Source organism: Nilaparvata lugens, chromosome 5 (assembly GCF_014356525.2).
Source record: "Nilaparvata lugens isolate BPH chromosome 5, ASM1435652v1, whole genome shotgun sequence".
NCBI lineage: Eukaryota > Metazoa > Arthropoda > Insecta > Hemiptera > Delphacidae > Nilaparvata > Nilaparvata lugens.
Genome location: NC_052508.1, coordinates 32293332 through 32317617, shown reverse-complemented (window position 1 = coordinate 32317617; position 24286 = coordinate 32293332). Strand labels below are relative to the sequence as shown.

Sequence of the window (24286 nt, the reverse complement as noted above, 5' to 3'; positions counted from 1 at the left end):
ACTAGAAGAGGCATATAGTCAAGCCAGATCCCTGGAACTTGCATATGCACAATCATTAGCTTTCCAATCTTCATCCCAATTAAATGCAACTTCTTCCCAAAATACTCAAGCAAGCAATCAGAATACTGATTCAGAAAACTGTTTATTAACTGCTGCTAATGAAAAATGCTATTTTTGTGGTTATCTGAGACATCCTCGGGTCAGCTGCCCAGCTAAAAATACAATTTGTCATAATTGTGGAAAACAGGGGCACTTTGCTAAGGTCTGCAGGTCGAGTAAATTACAAACCAAACAATCAAAAAAATGGAAAGATATTATGAACTCTATTGACCTAGCAGCTTCGCCCGGAGGATTGACAAAGAGTACAGTACAAGCCCTGGTTAATGGAAAATCTGTCTCTGCTTTGATAGATACAGGGAGTTCTCTGAGTTTTATAAACAATTCTACTGCTCTTAACCTAGGTCTTCCTATAAGACCAGGTAGGGGTACTGTATCAATGGCGACTACATCAATCACATCCAATATAACAGGACAATGCTTAGTAGATCTTGTCATTCTTGATCACTGTTACAAACAAGCAAATCTTTCGGTCTTACCAGAGCTTTGTGCGGATATAATTGTTGGACATGATATTTTGAAAAACCATGAAAGTATTAAAGTAGTTTTTGGTGGAAAAAAGCCGCAGTTAACCGTATGCAGCGTGGCAGCCTCAACTGTAGAGCCGGTGTCATTGTTTTCTAATTTAAAACCGGAATGTAAACCAATTGCAATCAAATATCATCGACACAGTACGGATGATTTGAAGTTTATTGAAAATGAAGTAAGTAAAATTCTTAAAGACGATGTTATAGAGCCCAGCATTTCTCTATGGAGAGCTCAAGCGTTAGTGGTTACAAATGAAAATCATAGAAAAAGAATGGTCATTGATTACTCCAAAACTATAAATCGTTTTACATTACTGGATGCTTACCCACTACCAAGAATCGATGATATTGTAAACAAAGTTGCAAATTATGAGTTTTTCAGTACTATCGACTTGAAAAGTGCAAACCACCAAATTACGATAAGGAAAGAAGAAAAGCACTACACAGCATTTGAGGCATGTGGTCAACTCTACCAGTTTAAACGCATTCCGTTTGGGGTCACTAATGGAGTGGCAGTGTTCCAACGTGTAATTGACCAAGTTATACGGTCTGAACAGCTACAAGACACTTATGCTTACCTTGATGATGTTACAATCTGTGGCAAAACACAGGAGCAACACGATATAAACTTGAAAAAGTTTATCAACGCTGCAAACAAATACAACCTAACTATCAATAATGAGAAGTCTTCATTTTCACTGAAATCGATCAACTTGCTGGGCTATCATATATCTAACAAAACTATCAAGCCTGACCCCAGCCGATTGGAACCACTGAAAAATTTACCTCCGCCTAGAGACACTGCATCGCTGAGGAGGACCCTTGGTATGTTTACCAGATTATGCCACTAAGGTGATTCCTCTTGCCCTTACTGCATTTCCCTTGTCTAAAGCAGGGTTACAATCGTTTGAAACTATAAAAAGTGAAATAATTGGATCTGTAGTAAGCTGCATTGACCCTGAAGCACAATTCATTGTGGAAACTGATGCATCTGAGAGCACCATTGCTGCTACTTTGACTCAATCAAACCGTCCAGTTGCATTCTTCTCAAGGATACTTTCACCAGCAGAACAAAGACATTCAAGTGTTGAGAAAGAAGCACAAGCCATTGTAGAAGCACTGCGAAAATGGCGTCACTACTTGGTTGGCAAACATTTCAAGCTATTTACTGATCAGAGGTCGGTAGCTTTTATGTTTGATAACAACCGTCATGGTAAAGTGAAAAATGAAAAGATAATGAGGTGGAAACTGGAACTGTCTTGTTTTCATTACGATATTGTATATAGACCTGGCAAAGATAATATGGCTGCTGATGCTCTGTCTAGAGTATGTTCTTCAATCCAAAATCAGGAAAATCTATTAGTTGATTTACATGAGTTTCTATGCCACCCAGGCATAACACGGTTGTACCACTGGGTTCGGAGTAAAAACTTACCCTACTCAATTGATGAAATCAGACGTATAACAAACTCCTGCAAAGTGTGTGCTGCTGTCAAGCCCAAATTCTTCAAACACAAAGGGACTCTGATTAAAGCCACTTCTGCATTTGAACGGCTAAATATCGATTTCAAAGGCCCTCTGCCTTCATCAAGTCGAAATCGTTATTTATTGGTAATAGTAGATGAGTTTTCACGGTTCCCTTTTGCTTTCCCATGTCCAGACATGTCATCATCTACAGTTAAATCAAAACTGAAAACCCTGTTTTCTACGTTTGGGGTTCCTAGTTACGTACATTCAGACAGAGGAACATCATTTATGAGCCAAGACTTGAAAAATTACCTAAACTCGCATGGAATTGCAACTAGTAGAACCACTGCTTACAACCCAGCAGGTAATGGACAGGTTGAAAGATATAATGGTATTCTATGGAAAACGATTGAGCTAGCATTAAAATCACTTAATTTAGAAATAAATCAATGGGAGTCAGTTTTAGAAGATGCTCTCAGCTCAACAAGAACATTACTTTGCACAGCCACAAATCAAACTCCTCATGAGCGTATGTTCTTACACCCACGTAGATCTGGAAACAATGGTGTTTCAGCTCCTTCTTGGCTTCTCAATTCCGGCCCTGTCTATTTAAAAAAATTCAATCGAACATCTAAATATGAGCCACTTGTTGAAGAGGTTCAACTTCTACATGGAAATGCTGAGTATGCACATGTAAAGCTACCTGATGGAAGAGAAACCACAGTATCAACACGTCATCTTGCTCCAGTTGGAGAGTAAGAAAACAGAGATCACGAAAAACAAACTGATTCTGAAAATGATGAAAATTCTCAATTACCAACTTCCGAACCTGAACTTGAATACTTCCATAATCCTCAAGCAACCCAAAACCAAGAAAACGAAACTAGTACTACTGCCAAGAGCTTACAACCTAGACAACAGACTACTGGACAAGAAAATCAAAATACATATCCAAGAAGAAGTTTTAGAAATAGAAGACCTCCTAATTATTTGAATGACTACGTTCATTAACTCTTTGGGGGGAAGAATGTAGTATAACAACATATGTTTTGAATTTGTTATTACTGTTACTAAGTCTCCAAACAAACTCATTCCAATTCGAAACCTGTATAGTTCAAGTTATTAAAACCCTTTCTTAAGGTATTAAATACTTATGTCGTGTTTACTCTCATTCCTATTACAGTCATAAAGATGTTTTACAAGCATTGTTCTATTTTAATGACGGCTGAAATTCAACAAATCATTATACTCCATACGCCTAATTGTGCCATAGCGTTCATCCTCAAATAACCCTCCAAAGACATCAAACATTATTATTTGAAGTTTTTAAGTTATAATACGTCTACTTTTGTTGATATTTAGTCAATAAATAAATATTTAATGATTTTTGTATGATTATATGAATAAATATATGTGAATTTAAATAGTTATTTTAATGTGCTAGGTATATTATGAATTAATCTATTTTTTCTAACAACAAAAAAATTAAGAGAAAAGAAACTGAAGTGGCTTCCAAGCAAGTGTAGCTTTCTTCTATAAACTGCGCTTGGTAGTAAATCTTAATTTTCATTGGTATGTATATTTTACAGTTCCTGATTGGAAGAGCCAAAGAGGTTGATTTCCAAATTACCACCCAGAGGGTTTCCCGAGAACACTGTCTCATTCAGAATGTCGGCACTAAAAACGCACCAAAGTGGGAGTTAGTGGATAAGGTGAGGCTTGGTCTCCGTTTCATTGCCACAAATACCTCCGACGACGTGTTGCAAAACTCATAGGTTGCCTACAGAGACAAGTGTGACCGTTTTTCAATGTTTCTATTTGAATTATTGATTATTATACAAACCTTTTTCCTTGAAGCTCACAACTAATTTGGTCGCATGCTTAATATTCTTATTGAATATTAAGGAATGAATCTAATTGTCTGGTACCTATAGTATTTGTTAGAGAGGTTGAGGAGATTAAATAAAAAACCTACAAGGGTTCAGGAGATGCCTTTCAGTGTACGCGTAACAAAACAAGTATGTTTTTCATGTCACAAGCTGTCTCAACGATTATTCCGCGAATCTCATATCAATGAATTGAACATTAAAGTAGGTCTAGAAGCAACCTCTCTGCTCAGGGCAACCGTAGCAATAACATGAAGAGGTTAATTTAAAGGTTTAGGCAGAATTTTTTAGCACTCGAATGCTATGCAGAATGTTCATAAATGCGTCTATTGTAATATAATCTTGAGGGTTTTATTTTAAAAGAGATCCTTTGGATGTTCTGCCTTACCGAAATACCCCGCAATATTACTCTCTATGAGCACTCATAGCCTAGGTTATATTGGGTTGAAGTTCACTAGGAATTTACACTTTCATCTCTGATCTTACATTTTATAAAGTTCAATAATAAAAATATTTTTATTATAAAGTTCAATATATTATATTTTTATAAAGTTCAATCAATAAAAATTTTTTTAAATACGAATTCACATTGAAAAAAGATAAATTTCAATGATTATTTTAAAAGCAAAAATTTCTCAATTGAAGAGACTTGAGATATTGTAAAAATATCCACTTTATTTTAATAAAAAAAATTATTGCACATTAGAATGTTTTCGAACATGATGTGGGAGCACACACGAAAGCATGCTCCCTGTAGAATAATATTATTTTTTATTAAAATAAAGTGTTTTTTTTTGACAATATCTCAAGTCTCTTCAATTATGGAAAAGTTTCACAAGACACATCAATATTTTATCTACAAACTTAACCAAAATTTCACATTAGACTATAAATTTTTCCATGTCAACTAAACGTAAACTAATCATAAAAGTCACCAGATGATCATTAAATATCAGTAGACGATTTCACAGCAGGATCGTATCCTTGTGCATGAAATTAAATTTATACAGAAAAAACATGCATGTGACCAATTTGTTGGCAATCTCGTGAGCCCATCATTCCCTCTTCCCCTACACCATCACTACATTCATATTTTATTGATAATCTATTTTAACTATAGAATTTATTTATTTATTTATTGAAAACAAGAATATGTGGAAGCAACAGATCAATGATCCATTTTGCTTCCATTACATTAATCGTTTGAAAAACAAAGAAAATTTGAAGTACAACTAAACAAATTAATATTGGAAATAAGAAATTAAATGTAGAAACATTTATGATGATGATACCAGAATTTAATGTTCCATTGTAAAAGTATTTACATTATACTGTATTTACAGTATTATTATTATTGAAACATCAAGTTTTTAATAACAATTTATAATGCTAACAGAAAAAAATATGATCAAAACAAGTTATTAATTGAAATGAAGCAACGTGAAAGGTAGTGCTTTGATGTTTACAAAGGAAGAAAATCATTCTGGTATGATTGTTATTTGTAATCTTCTTCTTGTAATAAAAGGAATTAATCTGCTTGCTTCTAGAAAAACATAGCCTAGAGGATTCTTGTAACATTTTGGTTACTACTTGGGATGAATAATCCTCTTTCAGCTTAGACGAAATGATACTCTAGTGTCATTTATAAATGGCACGTCAAGAAGTTCCTTAATGCTGCACAATGATTAGTTGCACTTGTAAAGATATTTGTATATGTTTAATAAATTAGCATTTATTAATAGTTTTGAGACAATGAGGAGGTTATTTGTAACACTCATTTATTATTTGCAGAATAGCTCACTGGGAACATTTTTGAATGGTAGGAAAGTTCCAGCCCATCATGCAACGCCACTCAAAGATGGCGACGTCATCTTCCTATCCGATCCTGATGTTTATCCCATTCGATTTGTCATGAACAACAGTAAACCTACAAAGGTCTCCAAATCAGAATATTCATCATTTCCGTAAGTTTATTCAAGTCCAGAATAATCTTTCTACATTATTGATTATAGAATTCAATTGAATCAATGTCTCGTGTCAAACATTTATTGCAACCTTGGGTAACCTAAATTTATCGACTCAAGAAAAATATTATAAAACTAGAATTTAATCGAATTAGGCCTACTATTTTATGGTCCAGCAACAGCGAAATTGATATTTTACCCATTCAGAGTGGTATCATTACCAGTAATTGGGTAGTTGAGTAATTGAGTTGTGTTTTTGCCTAAAATTTGTTTTACAATATTTTTTCTCATTACTACATCTTTGAGGTCTACAATATTTATACTGATCTTAAAAAAAAGCTTAAACTGTGAATCAATCCCTTTTTTACAAATTGAAGAGTCGACATTGCCATTTGTGATTCTTATTAATTGTTTGTAATTTACAGTTATTGGTTTCAATATTAGTTGAGCTATTCAGGCTGTTTGAAATTGTAAATAAGCTGTAAAATGATGAATGATTTTTAATTTTATTTTTCAGTATCGCAAACAAGGCTTTCAAGCAAGATTTTGAAGTTGATAAAAAAAATGAAAATAATGTAATAGAGATAGACTTAACAGATCTTGATCAAAGTGATGGTCAATTACGCACTAAACCATCAATAGGATTATTTGAAGATACAAGTGCAAAAAGTTGTGATAATATTATCAATAATACTTTAGCAAAAACAAAACTGACGACGAATAATATTGCCGGCAAAGAGAATAGTTCAAACGAAGAGCACAAACTGAAACTAGGAATATTGAACCAGAAACTTCAAGATCAGGAGAAAGAAATTGAAAGACTGAAATCCCAATTGGAGAACAAAGATGGAGAAATGGAAAGAATCTCAAAAGACATGGAGATATTAAAGTTCTTTGAAGGTAAACTAAATCATTGATGAACTTTTCAATTTGAATGAATCATTTCAATTTTATTAATGAGGGTTATTTGGTTATTTCTTCTATTATTTTGATAGTTATAGCCTAACGACTGTAAAATTGTATTTTACGATTTAGTTATTACATATTATTTCTTTATAATTAATTCTACTGCTTGATAAGAACAGGCGTTTAATTCTCTGTATGCCAGGTTGGAATACATTATTTATAGTTTTCCATTCCTGTCATGATAATTTTTGCAAAGCTAATGATACCGGTAACTCTATATTGAAATAATTTCTTATTATGAATAAATTATTTTTTGAAGCTATTGATAATTCTTACTTCATAGACTTACAAATAACGCCGATCTGAAAATCGGATAAATTATCATAGCTTATGCTATGATAAGGTATTACTTATTCATCGTGATTATATCTTGGAGTAACACATATTTTATCTTATCATATGTATGATGTGGTCAAAATCCTACAACTTTATTTTTGTTCGACAGAATCTAATACATATTTTATCTTATGATATGTATGATGTGGTCAAAATCCTACAACTTTATTTTTGTTCGACAGAATCTAACAACGAATTGATAAAAAGCCTTAATGCTGATTTGTCTGCAAAAGAGAGAGAGCTCGAAAATTATCAGCAATCAAATAGTGAAGAAGCTGTTCTGTTGAAGACTTGTAGGACATTTGTTGATCTCATTGAAGCCGAGCTTCAATGTTCCATTTGCAATGAAGTTATTGTTACGGTTTGTATTACAACTTGAATGCTTCTTTCCTAATTGATATTGGGTGAATTGATTTAGTATGAATTTCACTTTTCAGCCTTGGCGAGGCTGATATTTAGCTAGGTATCCTTGAGTACATATAAATAAGTAGTATGTGATATGAGTGTAGAAGCTGTCACAAGCAATTTACTAAAACAACTAAATTCTAGTTTTCGTTATAAAAATTGAATAATCTATTTAACCCTAGAAAGACAACACAAAACAAGCAACGCTTAAAGACAACTTGGGGCTACGCATAACCCCAACTTTGAAATACAGTCGAACCTCTGTATAACGAAGTCGATTATCCCTCGCTGCAGAGAGGTATTCGTTATTGAGAGGTTCTGTCAAGAAAACTGCCACGATCCTATGGATCTTATAATATCGTATCACGGCGGTAAATAAATGATGGTACATAGAGCATATCATCGCGAACGTAGGTAGGGGTACCTATTAGGCCAATATTATTATGGAAATTTGAAAATTCATTCTGTTTGAAAAAACATGGTTTTTGAATATTTATAGTTTAACATGGTTTTTAATATTAAACTCACCAATTTATTTTCAGAAAGCTTGATTTGTACTATTAGTGGAGTTTAATCAAAGTACATACTCTGTAGCAATATTTTTCAACTCTTTATACTATTAGATGGAACGCAAAATACGGTTATTTTGTCAATAACTTCACTATAAATATCAACTTTCCTATTTTTTAATGTTTCATATTTGAAAAAGTGAGTAACTTTCGGTTCAATTTTGCATTTGAATAAAAATTCATGTTCGAGAAACGACTCACATCTATTCCAACAGTCAGGCGTCTGGTACACTATTTTTCAGTTTTAATCCTTGCCTGATAATTTTGAAAGCCTCTAGAACTTCTTGATCTAACGGATTCTTCTCCTCAGGTTCGTCACAGCTATCATCATCATAGCCAGCTCAAAGAATTGAAATGTGTGACAAAAACAAGGATGGGGAAGTCCAGTCGTTCACCTGCCTGGTCTACAATAATGACAAGTTCTTGGAATTCAATATCCAGTAACTTGCATTCAATTTCCGACATGTGTTTCACCCTCTATTAACTGTCTACCACCCTATCTTCTTCCTACCTGAATTGCCATTATTTTTAGTCTATTGACCTTTCTGCTGAAACTAAACAATTCCTTGAAATAACCGTCTGCTTCCAAAACACACTACACTTTGTATGTTGAAGTCAAGAGAAAACTTTGTTGTTGAGAGGTCTGAAATTTGTTACATAGAGGTAAAAAAGCAGCAAAAACTCTAAAATGTCATGGGACCAGGTAAAAATTCGTTGTGTAGAGGATTTCGTTAAGTGGAGGTTCGTTATAGAGAGGTTCGACTGTATCTCAAAATTACTACTAGATTCATTTTTTACACTGTTTTCATGTTGAACCTTTCAAGTATCATCTTTTGATATCTCTTACGTCATTTTTAAAATTTCATTAACGAGATAACTATAAATAATATCAAATAACCTAATGGGCCACCAAATTTGACACTTTTTGCAGTAGCTCAAAAATACCCATAATTTTCTATTTGATTCTGATGATTTGTATCCGATCTGTGAAAAATATGTTTATAACGTGTCAATGAACTATAAATATCAATTTAGAAAGGTCACTATTTGAAAAAAGTGAGTCAACCAATATAAAAAAGAAGTTATTTCACGTTATATCCATTGATAATAATTGCTAAAAAGCATGAAGAATGTAAAGTAAAATGGGTGAAATGATGGAGAATCTTCAAAAAATGATGATACTGTATAACTAGAATAGAAAATGATAATAACACTATATAAATGTAGATAATAAGGCAAACATAGGTTTAGAATCTGTAGAGGTTGCTGAAGAATCTAATTGTGAATATAGATAATTAATGTGCTTTTATGATATTTTTAAACATCCTTTACTAATATTATCATCGATTTTAAGCATATTTCCAACTATGAATTTATAATTTGGATCGTGGACATCAATAATATTTGGAAATAAGCAAAGTTTTCGAGCGGAGCTCAAATGAATCAACTATACACTGAAGACAACAGGGGTTACGCTTAACCCAAAGGAATTTTTTCACCTACTTCTGATTGGCTTTTAGCTCCTGAATCACGTGTGCAGGAAGTTGATGGACTAGTTAGAGAATACAAAAATCCCAGATCTACAAGTTTACTGCAGCCAAGGTAACAACACAAAATATAATGGTCTGGGGTTACGCGTAACCCCTGCTGTCTGTCTAGGGTTAAATGAAAGAAAGTGATATTAGTGTTATTGACAATAGTCAATCAATGAAATTTATTACTAAAACTAGATTTTTAAGTGAATATAAATATAAATAAAAATATTTTCTTTCTATTCGAAATTAATATAATTTGAAATTTATTTGCTTGAAAGTCAACAATACATGCTGTGTCCCGAAAGTAATGTGAATGAATTTTTTTCGACATGACTGAAGATTGCAGAGTGCTGCAGATGTGGGAGAATAGTGTTGGAAGGTCTTGGAAACAAAGCTGACTGCGAGCCATTTGTCTCAACCCTGCCGGAGAGTTGTTACAGGCATTTCGGTGAGAGACGTTTATGTGACGCGTCAGAGTTCAAAATGCAGAACTCCCTCAAGCAACACAGTGTGACGAGGACTTAGACTTTTAGAAAATGAAAATGCTATCACTGGAGATGAGTCTTGGATATTAAATAAAAAGACTATGAAATTTTTAAAAACCACAGATTTATTGATAGTTAGAAAGTTATTTTTAGTTATCAATAAATCTGTTGTTTTTGACAATTTCATCGTCTTTTTATTTAATATGAATAATTACCACAATATCAACTTCTCAACTACACAAAAAGTGAGTCTTGGATGTTCGAGTGCAACCCATTTTTATTGTTAAACGACATTTCCTAAAAAGTATGGATCCTTCTTTGCACATTGTATTGCTCGAGAAAGTGCTGTAGCGACTTCATTTTGACGCGTCACAAAGAATTCTTTAACATTACTCTCGGGACAGTCTTTGTATATAACAGATGACGAGGACCCATGAAGTATATAACCATATAAAGATTTTTCACTGTATAAACTCAGGGGTTGTTTAACACAAACATATTGTTCACGAAAATATTGAGTGATTGAATCAATGTTAGGGTGTGATCACATTGAATGCGTATTTTTGTGCAAGTGTAAGCTTGGTTATGCATGACCAAGTGTACAGATGAGAAACAAAATCTGGAATGAGCAATAGGAAAATCCACACTGAACGTGTGCACTTGCTGGTTGCGTTCAGTGTGAGCAGCTACCTACATGCAAGTCACAATTTGTTTCAATGGCACTTTTCAAATTTTGTTTACGGCTCATGCATGATCCAACTTGCACTTATACGCATTCAATGTGATCACACCCTAAGCATTTTGTAAGTGGATGTAATAAATTATCATTACAATCTAGTTGTTCACATTTTGTTGATACATCATTTTAATTTCACGGCAGAATTGTATTGTATTATTTCAAACGATAATGATTGATGGAATCTACGTTACAACTGTTGAAAAAAATCGAAGGAATCTGCGCGATTTAATGTTTACCAGATATATTGAAATACCTGATGTTACAGGCGTCAATAAGCATTCCTTGCTTCCACGTGTTCTGCAATGCGTGCATCACTTTATGGTTTAAACAGAAGAAAGAGTGCGCCGTATGTAGAACGCCGTCGCATATGAGAGTGCCATGCAAAATACTCGACTCGTTCATTGAGAAATTGATGGATATGGTTCCCGATCAAGAGTATAAGCAGAAGAGGCAGCAGATCTGCGAAGAACGAAGAATTCAAGAGCGGGATTCAAGAGCTGCCCCTGCTCCTGTTGGTATGTTATCTGCTAAATTTGAAAAACGTCAACGAGTCGTTTGATCTTTCTGAAACTTTTATTGATGAAATATAGCGTCTGAAATAAAAACTAAGAAAGCTTGGGTCTGTCCCCTCCTCCTCACATACTAATGTTTTAATCTTTTTTCTTGCTTCGACTTGAACCATAGCCAAGCACCTCTAATACAAGTGTATTAATACAATTAATACAAGTGTATTACAGGTGGCTATGCTTGAACTGATGTAGTACAAGTAGTAGAAGGTAATTACTTTTTTATAAAATTTAAAAATATTTCCATATTTGTGGAAATGAATATTTGATGAACCTAGTCAAGGCCACCTCTAATACAAGGCCCCGGCCTACGATATTGCAACGTCGCAGCGTAGGCCTAGAATCTAATACATGATTGGTGAAAAAGATCATCTGGTATTTTTTTAGGCCGGGGCCTTGTATTAGGTGGCTGTGACCTAGTCCAAGATTAAAAGATTCAAGTATTGCATCAAATCATTATTTTAAAATGCAGTATTTTTTTAATGTATTTATGTAGAATTGAATTGTACTATTGTAGGGCCACCGACACCACAAGCCTATCGAGCCGTTGAGCCTCGCATCGTACCTGAGCATCTGCAAGACCATTACCACGCTGCTCGTCACATGTTGTAAGAGTCTTCATTATTACTATTTTGTTCGCTTGTTAGTTTACATTTTCTCCCTTGTGACTCTTGAAGAGAAGTAAATTGTCAGAAAATTATATCTCATCCCCGAAATTCACAAGCTGACGTATAGCCAAACTGTAAAGTATAAACACGACCTAAAAGATGAAGAAACCTTAAGGGTTTGAAAGGTGTAAGGATAAGGGGGTTAGGTTTTTGCTTTTAAATGGTAAAATGATTGTATTTTTCAAATTCTTTGATAATTGTAAAGCAAAAACAGAAATAATTAATTGAATAATTGTAAAGCATAAAGCCTTCCGCTGATGGCACAACGTGTATGTCGAACGTGTGTATTCACACATTTGCAAATACTTGTCCTGTCGTTAGTGGCCGGCCTTATACGCACGCACACGAGTGCAAACTTAATGCTATTGCTGGCTCTCATGTGCAGTCTTTAGGAGCATACCACATAAATGCCGGTTGCACAAAATCCGGTTAAATTTCAATTGTGATTAATTTCAAGAGCACCAGAGGGACTAAGACATTAATTAGTCTATAATATCTTCGTCTTTTTGTGAATGTATTCTCATGATATTTAATATATGATGACATTTTATTCATTAACATAAAACCCATATACATGGGTATATGTTTGTTTTTTTATACTGAGATGTTCTATGGTACTGTGAAAAATATTCATGTTCATTTATGGAGTTATATTTATGTGTGTCTTATAACTCTATCTCTTGTTACATGATAACCTCAAATCTATGAAGAGACCAAACACAGAAGTCCCATTTTTTGAAAAATATCTGCTGGATTCAAGTGGCTTTAGTTATTTCATTGCCCTCCTCACAGCTCTATTTTGCAATCATAAAACTTGCTAATTATGAAGACTGGAGCTTCCCCAGTAATGAGGACATGGTACACTGCAGTTGTCAGTTTATCATTTCACATACAGTGCTCAAACTTCACATTTAGCTAACTGCAAATACATTTGAAGGAATCTAGTTAATGAGCGTCCTATAAATCGGGCAAAAGTTCGAGGACCTTTCAATTAGTAACGATACAAATTACTATTTCTCAGAAAACGGCTGAATTTATTCTCATGAAACTTTCAAGATATGGAGTTGGCAACCTTACGATGACAACTAAGTAGTTTTGTCCAATCATATTGTAAATAAAACCGTATTTTTACTCATTCAACGATGGCAAGTCTGCTGAAGACCGTGGAACGCACAGTGGACTAATAACACCGACGTGCAAATAAAACTTTTCAGAAAACGTTTTATTCAATAATTAGTAAAAAAAACTTTGAAAAATAGCCCCAAACAACACTTATCCCTTCTTCTATACTAATTTGTGAGTATCCTTGGCATAAACGTATTTTTAGGTTGATCTCTCAAAGCCACTTATGCGCATGATTCTTGTCTTCTTAATTGATCGACAATGTTTCTGTTTTACATGGGAAAAATAACCGGAATTGCTATGTTGTGATCTTGCTTTTTGTCGTTGGAAAATAATATGGGCGTGCAATGACTCATTGTTAGTTCAGTGCAATTTAATTCAACGATCTATCTTGTTCTGTTCGTTTGTAGTGAATGTTTTCGTGAGTGCTGTTTTGTTCATATTTCGTTTTTTTTGTGATGGCGAGTTCAAATGAACAACATGCGGCTGTGGAATTCTGTTTTTTTACTTGTGAAAAATGCCGCTGAAACTGCATTAATGTTGTAGACTGCCTACAAAGATGACGCTATGAGAAAACCCCAAGTGTACAGCTGTTAGTTTATTTGATTAAAAAATGTCAACTTTTCAATTGATAACAAATCTCCTTCTGGACGTTCTTCAACTGCCCGAATCGTCGAAAGAAAATATTAGCAAAATTCAAGGCACAGACCGTCGACAGACAACTGATTAGAAGTCTTACGAAGATTGCGCAACAGTAGTAGACAAAAAGACCCGATTTGTGGCAGAAAAGCGATTGGATGCTCCATCACGACAACGCATCTGCACACACAGTCGTGCACACACTATTCGACCATTTTTGGCTAAACATAACATGGTACTACTGTCCCATGCACCTTCCTCACCTGTTTTAGCTTCGTGCAACTTTTTTGTCCCCATGTATGAAAGAAGGCATGAAAGTGCCATTGAAACACGTTGTGACTTGCATGTAGCTGCTCACACCGAACGCAATTAGCAAATGCACGCGTTCAGTGTGAGTGCTCCTATTGCCCTTTCCAGATTTTGTTTCTTATCTGCATGCTTGGTCATAATATATAACTGAGCACTTTCACATTATACTCATTCAATGTGATCACACAATTCAAATTCAAAACCAGAGTTAGGCCTACACCAGTTTCTGTTGTGTTGCTATCACTAGTTTCATTCCTAAAATAAAAAAAAAAGTACGATTTCATCAGTTGGTCCTATTTCTCCCCAATCTCTTCTTCTGGCTTTACAGCTAGATGTAAGCTTTAGCCTCTCGCACTAGAGCCCTCCACACATCACGAACACATGCCTTTCGTCTCCATGCCATTATCCCCATCTTCCGGAAATCATCCTCCACTTCATCGCTCCATCTCTTTGTGTGGTCTCCCGTTTCGTCTTCTGCCCTCCATCTTGGCCTTATAAATTGCTTTTGACATTCGATGTTCTGCCATTCTCTCAACAGAATGGCTGACCAGCCCTGGGCAACCTTTGTGATTTAATGAAACGGACCACATCCTCAACTCCAAGAATTTCATTTGTTCGATTGTTTGATCTTCTTCACACTCCATTGTTGTTGACGCCTGATAATTTTTCTTTCAAAAATCGTCAACTGCGGTGACATTTCATGTCTCTAAGCTATAATTGATTATGGGTCGGATCAAAGTTTTGTATGTTTTCAGTTTGGTTGCCCTAGATAGACACCGAGAGGTAAAATCAATTCAATATTGTTATAATAGGCACGATTACCTGCTATTAAGCCTAGTTTACACATCGCCGATTGGCGAGACATTGTTTTTGGATAATTGTCATCACGTGGTTGCGGATTATCGGAAGCCAGGCCAGTTGAACCAGAAGATGTTTATATGCGGCCAACTATTAGCAGGGCAGTTGACAGCTAAACATGGCCGAATGCTCGTTGTCTGTTTTGTTTCATCATGACTTGAAACTGATGTTTAATCAGCTATACCAGGAACATTCATGGATTTGGCAATGGTAGCAATTGCCAAAATTTCAAAATTAAATCTAGCAGAAAACAAAAATGTAAATTAAATTTAAATCTGGAATTTAATCAAGCAATATTTAAATCATCACTCCACTTAGGAGCCATTTTGTTATGAATTTGTTGAATACGAAGATTTAATGATAAAATAGAAAAGAGTGCCAAATCAGAACATAACTTCACATAACCTATGTTTTGACTGAACTGGCAAAAACAAGACCAGGCCAGTAGCCTACACCGTTCACACGGCGCCAATTGTCGCGACAACTGAGATTCCGAATGGTTGGGAGGCTCGCTAAGCCCAATCGAATGTCCTCAGTCTACTCCCGGAGACAGTTGAATTTTAGGGCAATTGTCAAGGCAATTGGCCGGACGTGTTCAAATCAAGACAGTTATTTTTATGCCAGTTGTCTTCTAACAATTGTCTTGCCAATAATTATTATAACTATTAATAGCAATTGTCTTGCCAATTATTGGTAAATGATGTGTGTAAACTAGGCATTACTCTGCTTTATTCCATCACTCAATCTATTAGCATTATTTATATCAGCACCAAGGTATGCAAAATGCTGTGTACTTTTAAAAGATCCCCAACCATAAAATCATTCACCATTCTTCGTGCAGCTTTTCTTGAAATTCCCTTCCTCTTACCTGCTGTCAGAAGCTCCTCAAATATTCCTTTTAGCTCTCTCTCGTTTCTGGAAATGAGCACAACATCATTGGCATATGCACAGATTTGTTGTGATTTGTAGACAATTCAGCCTGTGTTGGGCTGAATTCACACTTTCCAAAACTTTCTTAATTACAATATTGAACAGAGTCGCCGACAGAGCAACCCCTTGTCACGCCCCTCTTGACAGCCTAAAGTGAGCTCCATTTCTACCCTCCAAAAGTACCGTGACTCCAGCTTCATTCAATTGATGCATTTATCACAAAAACAGCATAAATATGTCAAAAAAATTCAGAAGGAAAAAACAAAATTTCTTCTATTGTGTGAAAGGTATAGCAATAAATATTTCCCTCTTACATCCTACATCCAACATTTTTCCTCCTACATCCTCCTACATTAATTCAACATGATGTTTTCATTAATATAATGAACTGTTGCCTATTAAAAAATATATATCAATTCGACTTATGATATTTTGTAGGAATTTTTCAGATTTAAAGACATAATGTTACCCACAACAACCATTTTTATTGAAATAAGAGTTTTGTGGAAATTTTTCATGACAAAAAACTATGTTACCCTGGAAATCAATATTTTGATTGAAAAATGGATACATTTTTGAACTTCAAGCAATAAAAATAATACATAAGGCTTTACAAAATTTTACATAAATCTACCATAAGAAACTTGAATGAAGCATTGAAAAAATATTAATTATTATTAGCGTATGGCTTCCATGATCATTTTCAATATCACAACCACTGCTGTTATCATAATTGTAGATTTCAGCTACTGGATTATTTCCCTCTACCCTGCCTATGTTCCCTTCAGCCTGAAGAGACTCATAATATACTCGATTTGATGCATTAGACAGTGCATTACAAAGTGAAATGAGGTCCTCGAGTTCATTTGGATTAACTCTCAATAGTTTATTATAACTTATTCATTGTGAGCTCAGTTGGGAGAGCTTGCCTATTGCGAACAATAGATTCAAGCCATGGGCCATTGTATTTGTTCCTGATTAGTAAAGAATCAATTGACTTGTTTATTTTATGTTCTTAAATCACGAAGTTTTATAGCTGGTCTTGGAGTTTTTGAAAAGAATCTTGCTGTTGCATTTTTCATATCAAAAAACATCTCTTGATCTTCCTTGACTACTTTGAAGGGTGATGGGGAACTTCTACACGATGCTATAAGCTTGTCCCATTCATCTTTGTGTTTCAATAGTTACTATATTCTTTAGTTTTCCTATAAGAGAGAAGTCTTGGTCATTGAGTGGTCCACAACTGAAAATATGTACTTTATGGAATCAAATATGCCAAGAACATGAACAAGACAATAAAGGAAATGTAACATCACATAATTTTTGTTTTACCTCGAGCATCCATCACTTATTAGAATAAGATTAAGCGATGTTATATCATTGTTCACTATTGCTACAGTTTCATCATACACATACATAGAAACACTATCATCACACAGATTGTGAATTCCAAATGCATAGTACCATAATTGCCAACAAAAGAATACTGCATTTCGAATATGTGGCAGAGGCGAATTTTGCATGAAGTCAAATGATAAAACTAATGCCTTTTCTTGTTGACCTTTCAGTTTAGCATTGCGTTTCAGAATATGAAACGCTTCAGGTTTATGTAAATGTAATTTTTTTGGACCTCTAAATTAAGTTTTTGTTCAGGAGTCTCACATGACAATATTATTCTTTGTGCAGTCACATCACAAAAACTGCTAGTTTCTGTTTTGGGGAGCCCAAATCTTATATTAAATTTAGATTTGAATATGCTCCAATAGACCTTGTATGAAATGTGAATATTTCTCAATAAACATATCATGCATGTAATGAAATGTCAGTGTCTCTGGTAGATAATAACGTGAAGGGCTTTTCCTGGTAGAATAATGTGACTGCCTGGGTTTGAAAGACCTTATAGATGCACCACTAGATTCTCAACATCAGCTGGGATTTTTCTTGCACTATTTCCATGTTTTTCCCTTTCGTCCATAGTACACACTAAATAAGAACCGAGTTTTGACTGAATCCCTCTCAGTCTTGCAGCTGTAATGCCAGGAAGACTTGAAAATGCACTTTTACAAACATAACAAAAACATCCTTCAAGTTCAAGTTGTTAGTATCTTTCACTCTCACTTTGAACTGAAATGCTGCAGTATGTTGATATTGAGCAGACATCACGTTATCGTCTGAATCAGAGGACTCATTTTGGGTTTGCATTACTTTTCTGGATCTTCTTTGTTTTATTTCATTCATGGTGATAAGTTCAGCTAAATGACTATCATGTAGGTTTTTATATGGTATATTGTAGAATGTTTGAAAAATCGTCTCTCTTCAATTCTCATCTATTATTTGGAAGTATTTATAACTTTTGCATCTGAAACAAGGATGAAAGAAAATTGTAAACCCAAAATTAATGGAAAGAATAGTATATATTACATAACAAGGGTGGTAAGATGGTAAACACATTACCAAACGTGTTATTTACACTATATTTTGTCAATAAGCCTACAAGTAGCCTATGACAAAGACTCATAGTGTGTACCGGTATTTTACAAATTATTTTGTTTGATTAAACATTAATTTGTATTGCACTATTAATTTATTCATTCATTCAGTTTAGCCACCACTCCACATGTATTGTATAGCAATGTGTAAAACGTCTTTCTGTCAGTTGTGCTAATCATGAATGCTCTTTAAACGGCATGTTAGCATATCCATATTTAGGTTAGATTAGGCCAGCAGAAGTTACTGTGAGTAACTATTCAACAGACCTAACCCAAACCAAGTTCATTCAACTTCCAGAAAAACTCTATCCAGATACATTATCTACAATCATTGAGTGAAACTAATATTATTCTAATTTATAATTCTAATTTTTACAAGAAAGCACTGAATGGGAGAGAAAAACTAAGGGTAATCCTTGTACTATTTCTCTCCCAAATTTAGATAATATTTTAAAAGTCCAAAATGAGGTTATGATTCCACTTTTCTGAAATTTAGTCCTTTTTCACTCACGATTCACAGTAACTAAGAATTTTGAATCTTGACATTTGAGAAACTGGATAGAAAACAAAAATATTACACTCAAATCACTAATAATTGAAAAATTTTCACGTAATTTTATAATTTACTATAAGGATTATATGGATCTGCTAACATACAGTTTAAAGAGCATTTATGATTAGCTCAACAGACAGAAAAATATTTTACACACTGCTATTGAAATTAATTAAGAGGTGGAGTGGTGGCTAAACTGAATGAATGAATAAATTAATAGTGTCATATAAATTCATGTATGGACAACTTGATGGGCCATATGAATAAAGTTGAGCATTTGCTCATACTTCTAAAATATGGAGCATTTGCTTCATTTTCTATGAATAAACGTGAGCAAAACCTTTTGCTCATGCTTATCAAAAAAATAGTTTGAGCATTTGCTCAAAAGTAAAAGCTTTTGCACAAAATTGTATGAATAAACTAGAGCATTTGCTCAACTTTTGGAGCAAATGCTTCAAAAAAGGTGAGTCTAGTCTAGAGCAGCTTATCACCTTTTGCTCATAGTAAAATGGCTCAACTAATTAATTCGTATGAGGAAGAGGAAACTATACCAGATAAGATCACAACCAATAGTTGAGAACTATAAAACTCTTTTTAGATTCAACCATGATATATATCACCATTATCCCTACAAAAGAATAAATACAAAAGATAGCTACCTGTTATAAAGATAGCCATCAGGAAATAGGAAATAGTGTAGACGATTATAAGAAGGCTACTGATATTATAAGAATATGCTGAAAATTATTATAGAGATGCTATGTTTTCACGCTATTATTTCAAAACTCTAAACTCAACTAACCTAAAACTCTATTCATAAATAGAAAATAGAGCAGACGATGCAAACACAAGCGGTGCACCCTACTTGAAATATTTAGCGCTTCCGTGAGCTATAAAAACAAAGTAAGGCTACAAAAGCGAATCAGCTGATGAAAAATCTTTAAAATACGTGAGCATTTTCTCCAGAGCTCAGAAGCATAAGGTAAGAGTATAAGGTAAAGCTTATTCTTATAAAAATGAGCAAATGCTTTTGCTTCTACCTTTTGCTCATGAGCAAAACCTTATATGCTCCATGCTCTTGCTCATGAGCATTTGCTCTGGTTTTTTTCATATGGGCCAATGTAGCTGCATCATTATTACATTCTTCTCCAACTGATAGACAATGATCAAAATAGGACATCTTTCTTTAAACCAGTAGTATACTTTACAAAACAAACAAACAAAATAATATATTACTGAATTAGGCTAACACCTGTGTACTAACCTCTTTCACACAATTGATGATCAAAATAAGAAGCGGCGGCGGTGTGGCAGGGACTCTATGCTAAAACACTTAACAAAATAATGTAGCCTAGCACCACACAGTCTTAAACGTTGGATTCTGCAATGATAATACACAGACGGGCGGACACGTGTGTCTTGTGACTCTTGGCTGCACAATGATGGCACTACTCAAGTGTCTGCACCATATATACACTGCCCAGGCCTTGGAAGTCGATTTTGCATTGTTTACTTTTTAATAATTTTTTCAACTTTTATTTCATTTTTTTACCTTGAGGTTGGGTTAGGTGGTTAGGTTAGGCTAGGTTGATCTTGTGTGTGGTCTTGGGGTTTTTGAGACAGGATAACCTTGGGGTGTCCTTGACCTTGTGTATGATCTTGGCCTGGGTAGGGTTAGGTTAATCAGGTTGACCTTCTGTGTGAACTTGAGGTTAGTGGGAATTCTGGGATAGAATTTGCCATAACTGGCAAAATTATACTACTATTTGTCTCTGCGCTATGATAATTCAACCGTTCAATTATTACCTCTTGATCAGCTGTTTTCCTGTTAAGGAGTTATCGAGAATGCTCTGTTCACCTTTTAGTTACCGCGGCCTCCTCACCCAGCATTGCACCAGTCTTGTCTTTGCATCCAATCAGACGTGGGCGAAAACCTTTTCTAAGCCATGATGTTTCTTTTTAAAAATTTCTCACTTCATTTTGTTGATTCAGTAATTTGATGGACTCCAACTTCTTTTTCCATTTACATATCCTACTTTATTTTCTCCTCAACCGATCATACAATATTTCTGTTTCTGCCTGGTTGGTCTTTGCAGCAGTTGCTTTCTAGCCTGATCTTGGCCTCAATCGCATCCAAACACTCCCGGTCAAACAATTCATTTTTCACCCTTCTTTTCTCCCCTATGATTTGCTCAGCCGTTCTCACAATGATTTCTCTCACACATCTGCATCTCTCCTCAAACTGTTCCTCCCCGTTACTTTGACTTTGCATCTCTCTCAAATCCTGCTCGATTGACCTTCTGTATCTGTCACCTACATCAGGGTCACTGAGCATTCTCAGCTCCTAGCTCTTTCTTCTTTGAGGACTTCTATTCTGTGCGTATGATATCTTTCTTTAACAACTGCCTAGACAAGAAAATGAGCATAATTGCAGTTCTGGCCTCTGCAGGCTCTAACATCAATAACTGATGAGGCTTGCCGTGAAGAAACAATCACATGATCAATTTGGTTCATCATATTAGTTCTTGACACTCTCCATGTACCCTTATCCATAGTTTTATGATCAAAGGCTGTTCTTCTGAGGAGATCATGTGGTGCTACCATTTCATTTTCATTGGTATCATCATGAAGTGAGTGTTGCCCAGCTATGCCTCCCAAAAAGTCCTCTTTTCCTACCTTTGCATTGAAGTCACCTAGTATCAGGATCATGTCATATCGTGACACTCCATCAATTGCCTTGAAGAGCTCATTGTGAATTTTTTTACAAATTCATACAGTTAATTCACGAATAAATACTAAGCTTGTCTTGTGCTGTTTTGTGCATAGTTTGAGGAAGTTTTGGGCAATAGCCTGTTTTTTCTTTTCCGATCATTGTATTGTTTGTGCTAACCTAATAAATAAAAATAAACAGATAGTTGTAATTAGCGTTCATTTGTTTTGTTTAGAATGGATATAATGGTGGGAGGCCAGTTGGAAAGGCAAATGATTCAAATTCCACAACTGCATCAGCTGACGATCGACCTGACAGCGCAGGATGCAGCGGGGGCGGGGGCGGGGCCAGCCGCTCGTCGTCCCGTGCCAGGTCAGTTCTATTGGTTCATAACCAATGCTATGCTATGCTACCTCCCATTTATAATTGCTTGATAATTTTGTACAATTGAATGACTAAAATCGTAAGCAAAATGCAATATTATGAATCGCAAAAGGCTCAACTGCATGAGCAAAATTTTAACAACTATTGCAATGAAAAATGTTCTTTTTTTATTTTGTGAATTATTAAAATTTATCTTATTCTACTTGATCTTCAGATTCTAAAACAGATTGAAATTTTCTTCTAGCATTAAAAATGTGATTTAGAAATGAGGTTTTATTTGTTTTCTTGTTTCAAAATTCTTCATGCAATAATAATTCTTAATTATTAACTCAACTTTTTAATAAATAACTCAATATTTCTAAGTTCTCAGTGAAAATTGAATGTGATGTTTAAATTTTGTTTATTTTTCAATCTTCCTTAATTTAAAATTCATAGTTTGTATATTTTTTAAACTCATATTTATTGAAGTAAAGAAACATATCATATCTTTTGGAACTTTTGATATCAAATTTTGGGAAACGGCTGAGCCTGATTACTATTAAAGAGATTGATATCATTTCCAAGTCTGTACCTCAAGGAGCCCGTTTTTCTAATTGTTGGGTTTGACTGAAAAATGTGTTCTTCCGCTGCAAAATGTACTTTTCTTTTTTCCCGATGACGCTTCAGTCGTGGACTTCAACCATATGCCATTTTGAAGCTTTGGAAAAATTCTACAACAATGCCTGAATAATATAAGTGCAGGCCTATTTCTACTGAAAAATGTGTTTTTGTAGAAACATTCACACGATAAAAATAGTAGAGGAAGGATTTCCGAATATTTTCGTGCAATAAACAGTGTTAAACCTACTCTAGAACATGGTACGCCATAGGGGGGGGGGGGGCTTAGGTCAATTTCCACACAGAAAACACTAAACATTTAGAGGACATATTATAAGAACTTTTTTGTAACTAATTATTGTATGTAATTGTAATTTATCCAATAATTTTCAATATGTTATTGATGTAGTATTTTTAGTTTTTTGGGAAATAAACATTTATTTATTTATTTAATATCTTGAATAGTTATCAAAAGAAAACCCTGAAAATTTTGTCGGTCATCTTGTTTTCGAGGTGTTTACCTGTGATTTCTACTTATCAACATTGTGTTCCTCATTATACTGGTCCAAACGAAGAAACTGAAACATCTTCCACGATTGTTACCCAAAATTGACCATTGAATTTGATTTGTGCTAGCTATAAAGTACATGAGGCCAGCAACTAAGTTAAAGGTTTGCCGGACATTTGTGACTGTTGAGTCGAAAACCGTAAGTGTTGAAGAAGACGCAACTATATTACATTCAGACTGCGTAAACTAAGAAAAGCCAAGTTTGATTAGGTCATTGGTCTATTTCTTTGTTAGTCTGTTGAATATTTCAAAATAACTCAACATTTCAATTACAGTTCGTCGTCCGAGATCTCGCAGAGGTCACAGAAATACTTAGATTTCAAATTGGAACTGAAAGCAACTTATTTAAAGTGTATGAATGATGTAAGTATTTACAATAATATATATATATATATATTTATAAATCTTTATATAATTGCTCATCCATCCCCAGCTTAATAGATTAATTTTAAACAGTCAGCATTGGTTGGAAGGGAATCATTGATGTTATTCATGAGGAATGCTGACAGTTCAAATATTAAATGTCGCTACATTTATAAAGTTTTTCAAATACATTAAAGTATTGAGTGTCTTGATTCTTTTTTTAACCGACTACTATTATACTGAAAATAAACGGAAAGTATGAAAACTTCACTATTTTGTAGATTATTATTTCAAATCATTTGAAATAAAGTATACCAGCAACATTCTATTTGTCATGAAAGTTGCGATATATGCTTACTAATGGCTCATTGCTCATCCTGTTTATGCATACTGCTAGTTTGAATGCCGAAAATTGGGCGTTTACTTTCGTGAAAGTTTAAACGGCGTTTAGTGGCTAAAGATGGAATAAGTATACGGATTCACGGTTTAAACCAGTGATGGACTAGATGCAGTTTTAACCGAGCATCTGCATAC

The 24286-nt window shown here is 34.5% G+C and overlaps 1 protein-coding gene across 2 annotated transcripts in view; it reads left to right on the top strand.

Moving 5' to 3' along the window:
* LOC111064253 (E3 ubiquitin-protein ligase RNF8-like) overlaps window positions 1-24286 on the top strand; it is a 31629-nt gene that overhangs the window by 2713 nt on the left and 4630 nt on the right. For both annotated transcript variants that reach the window (XM_039428182.1, XM_039428183.1), the window contains exons 2-9: window positions 3701-3823; window positions 5789-5961; window positions 6479-6861; window positions 7446-7624; window positions 11262-11511; window positions 12080-12170; window positions 22076-22212; window positions 23665-23752. In XM_039428182.1, the coding sequence (XP_039284116.1) occupies window positions 3701-3823; window positions 5789-5961; window positions 6479-6861; window positions 7446-7624; window positions 11262-11511; window positions 12080-12170; window positions 22076-22212; window positions 23665-23705 (1377 nt within the window). In that variant the 3' untranslated portion in view covers window positions 23706-23752. The remainder of the gene's footprint in view (window positions 1-3700; window positions 3824-5788; window positions 5962-6478; window positions 6862-7445; window positions 7625-11261; window positions 11512-12079; window positions 12171-22075; window positions 22213-23664; window positions 23753-24286) is intronic.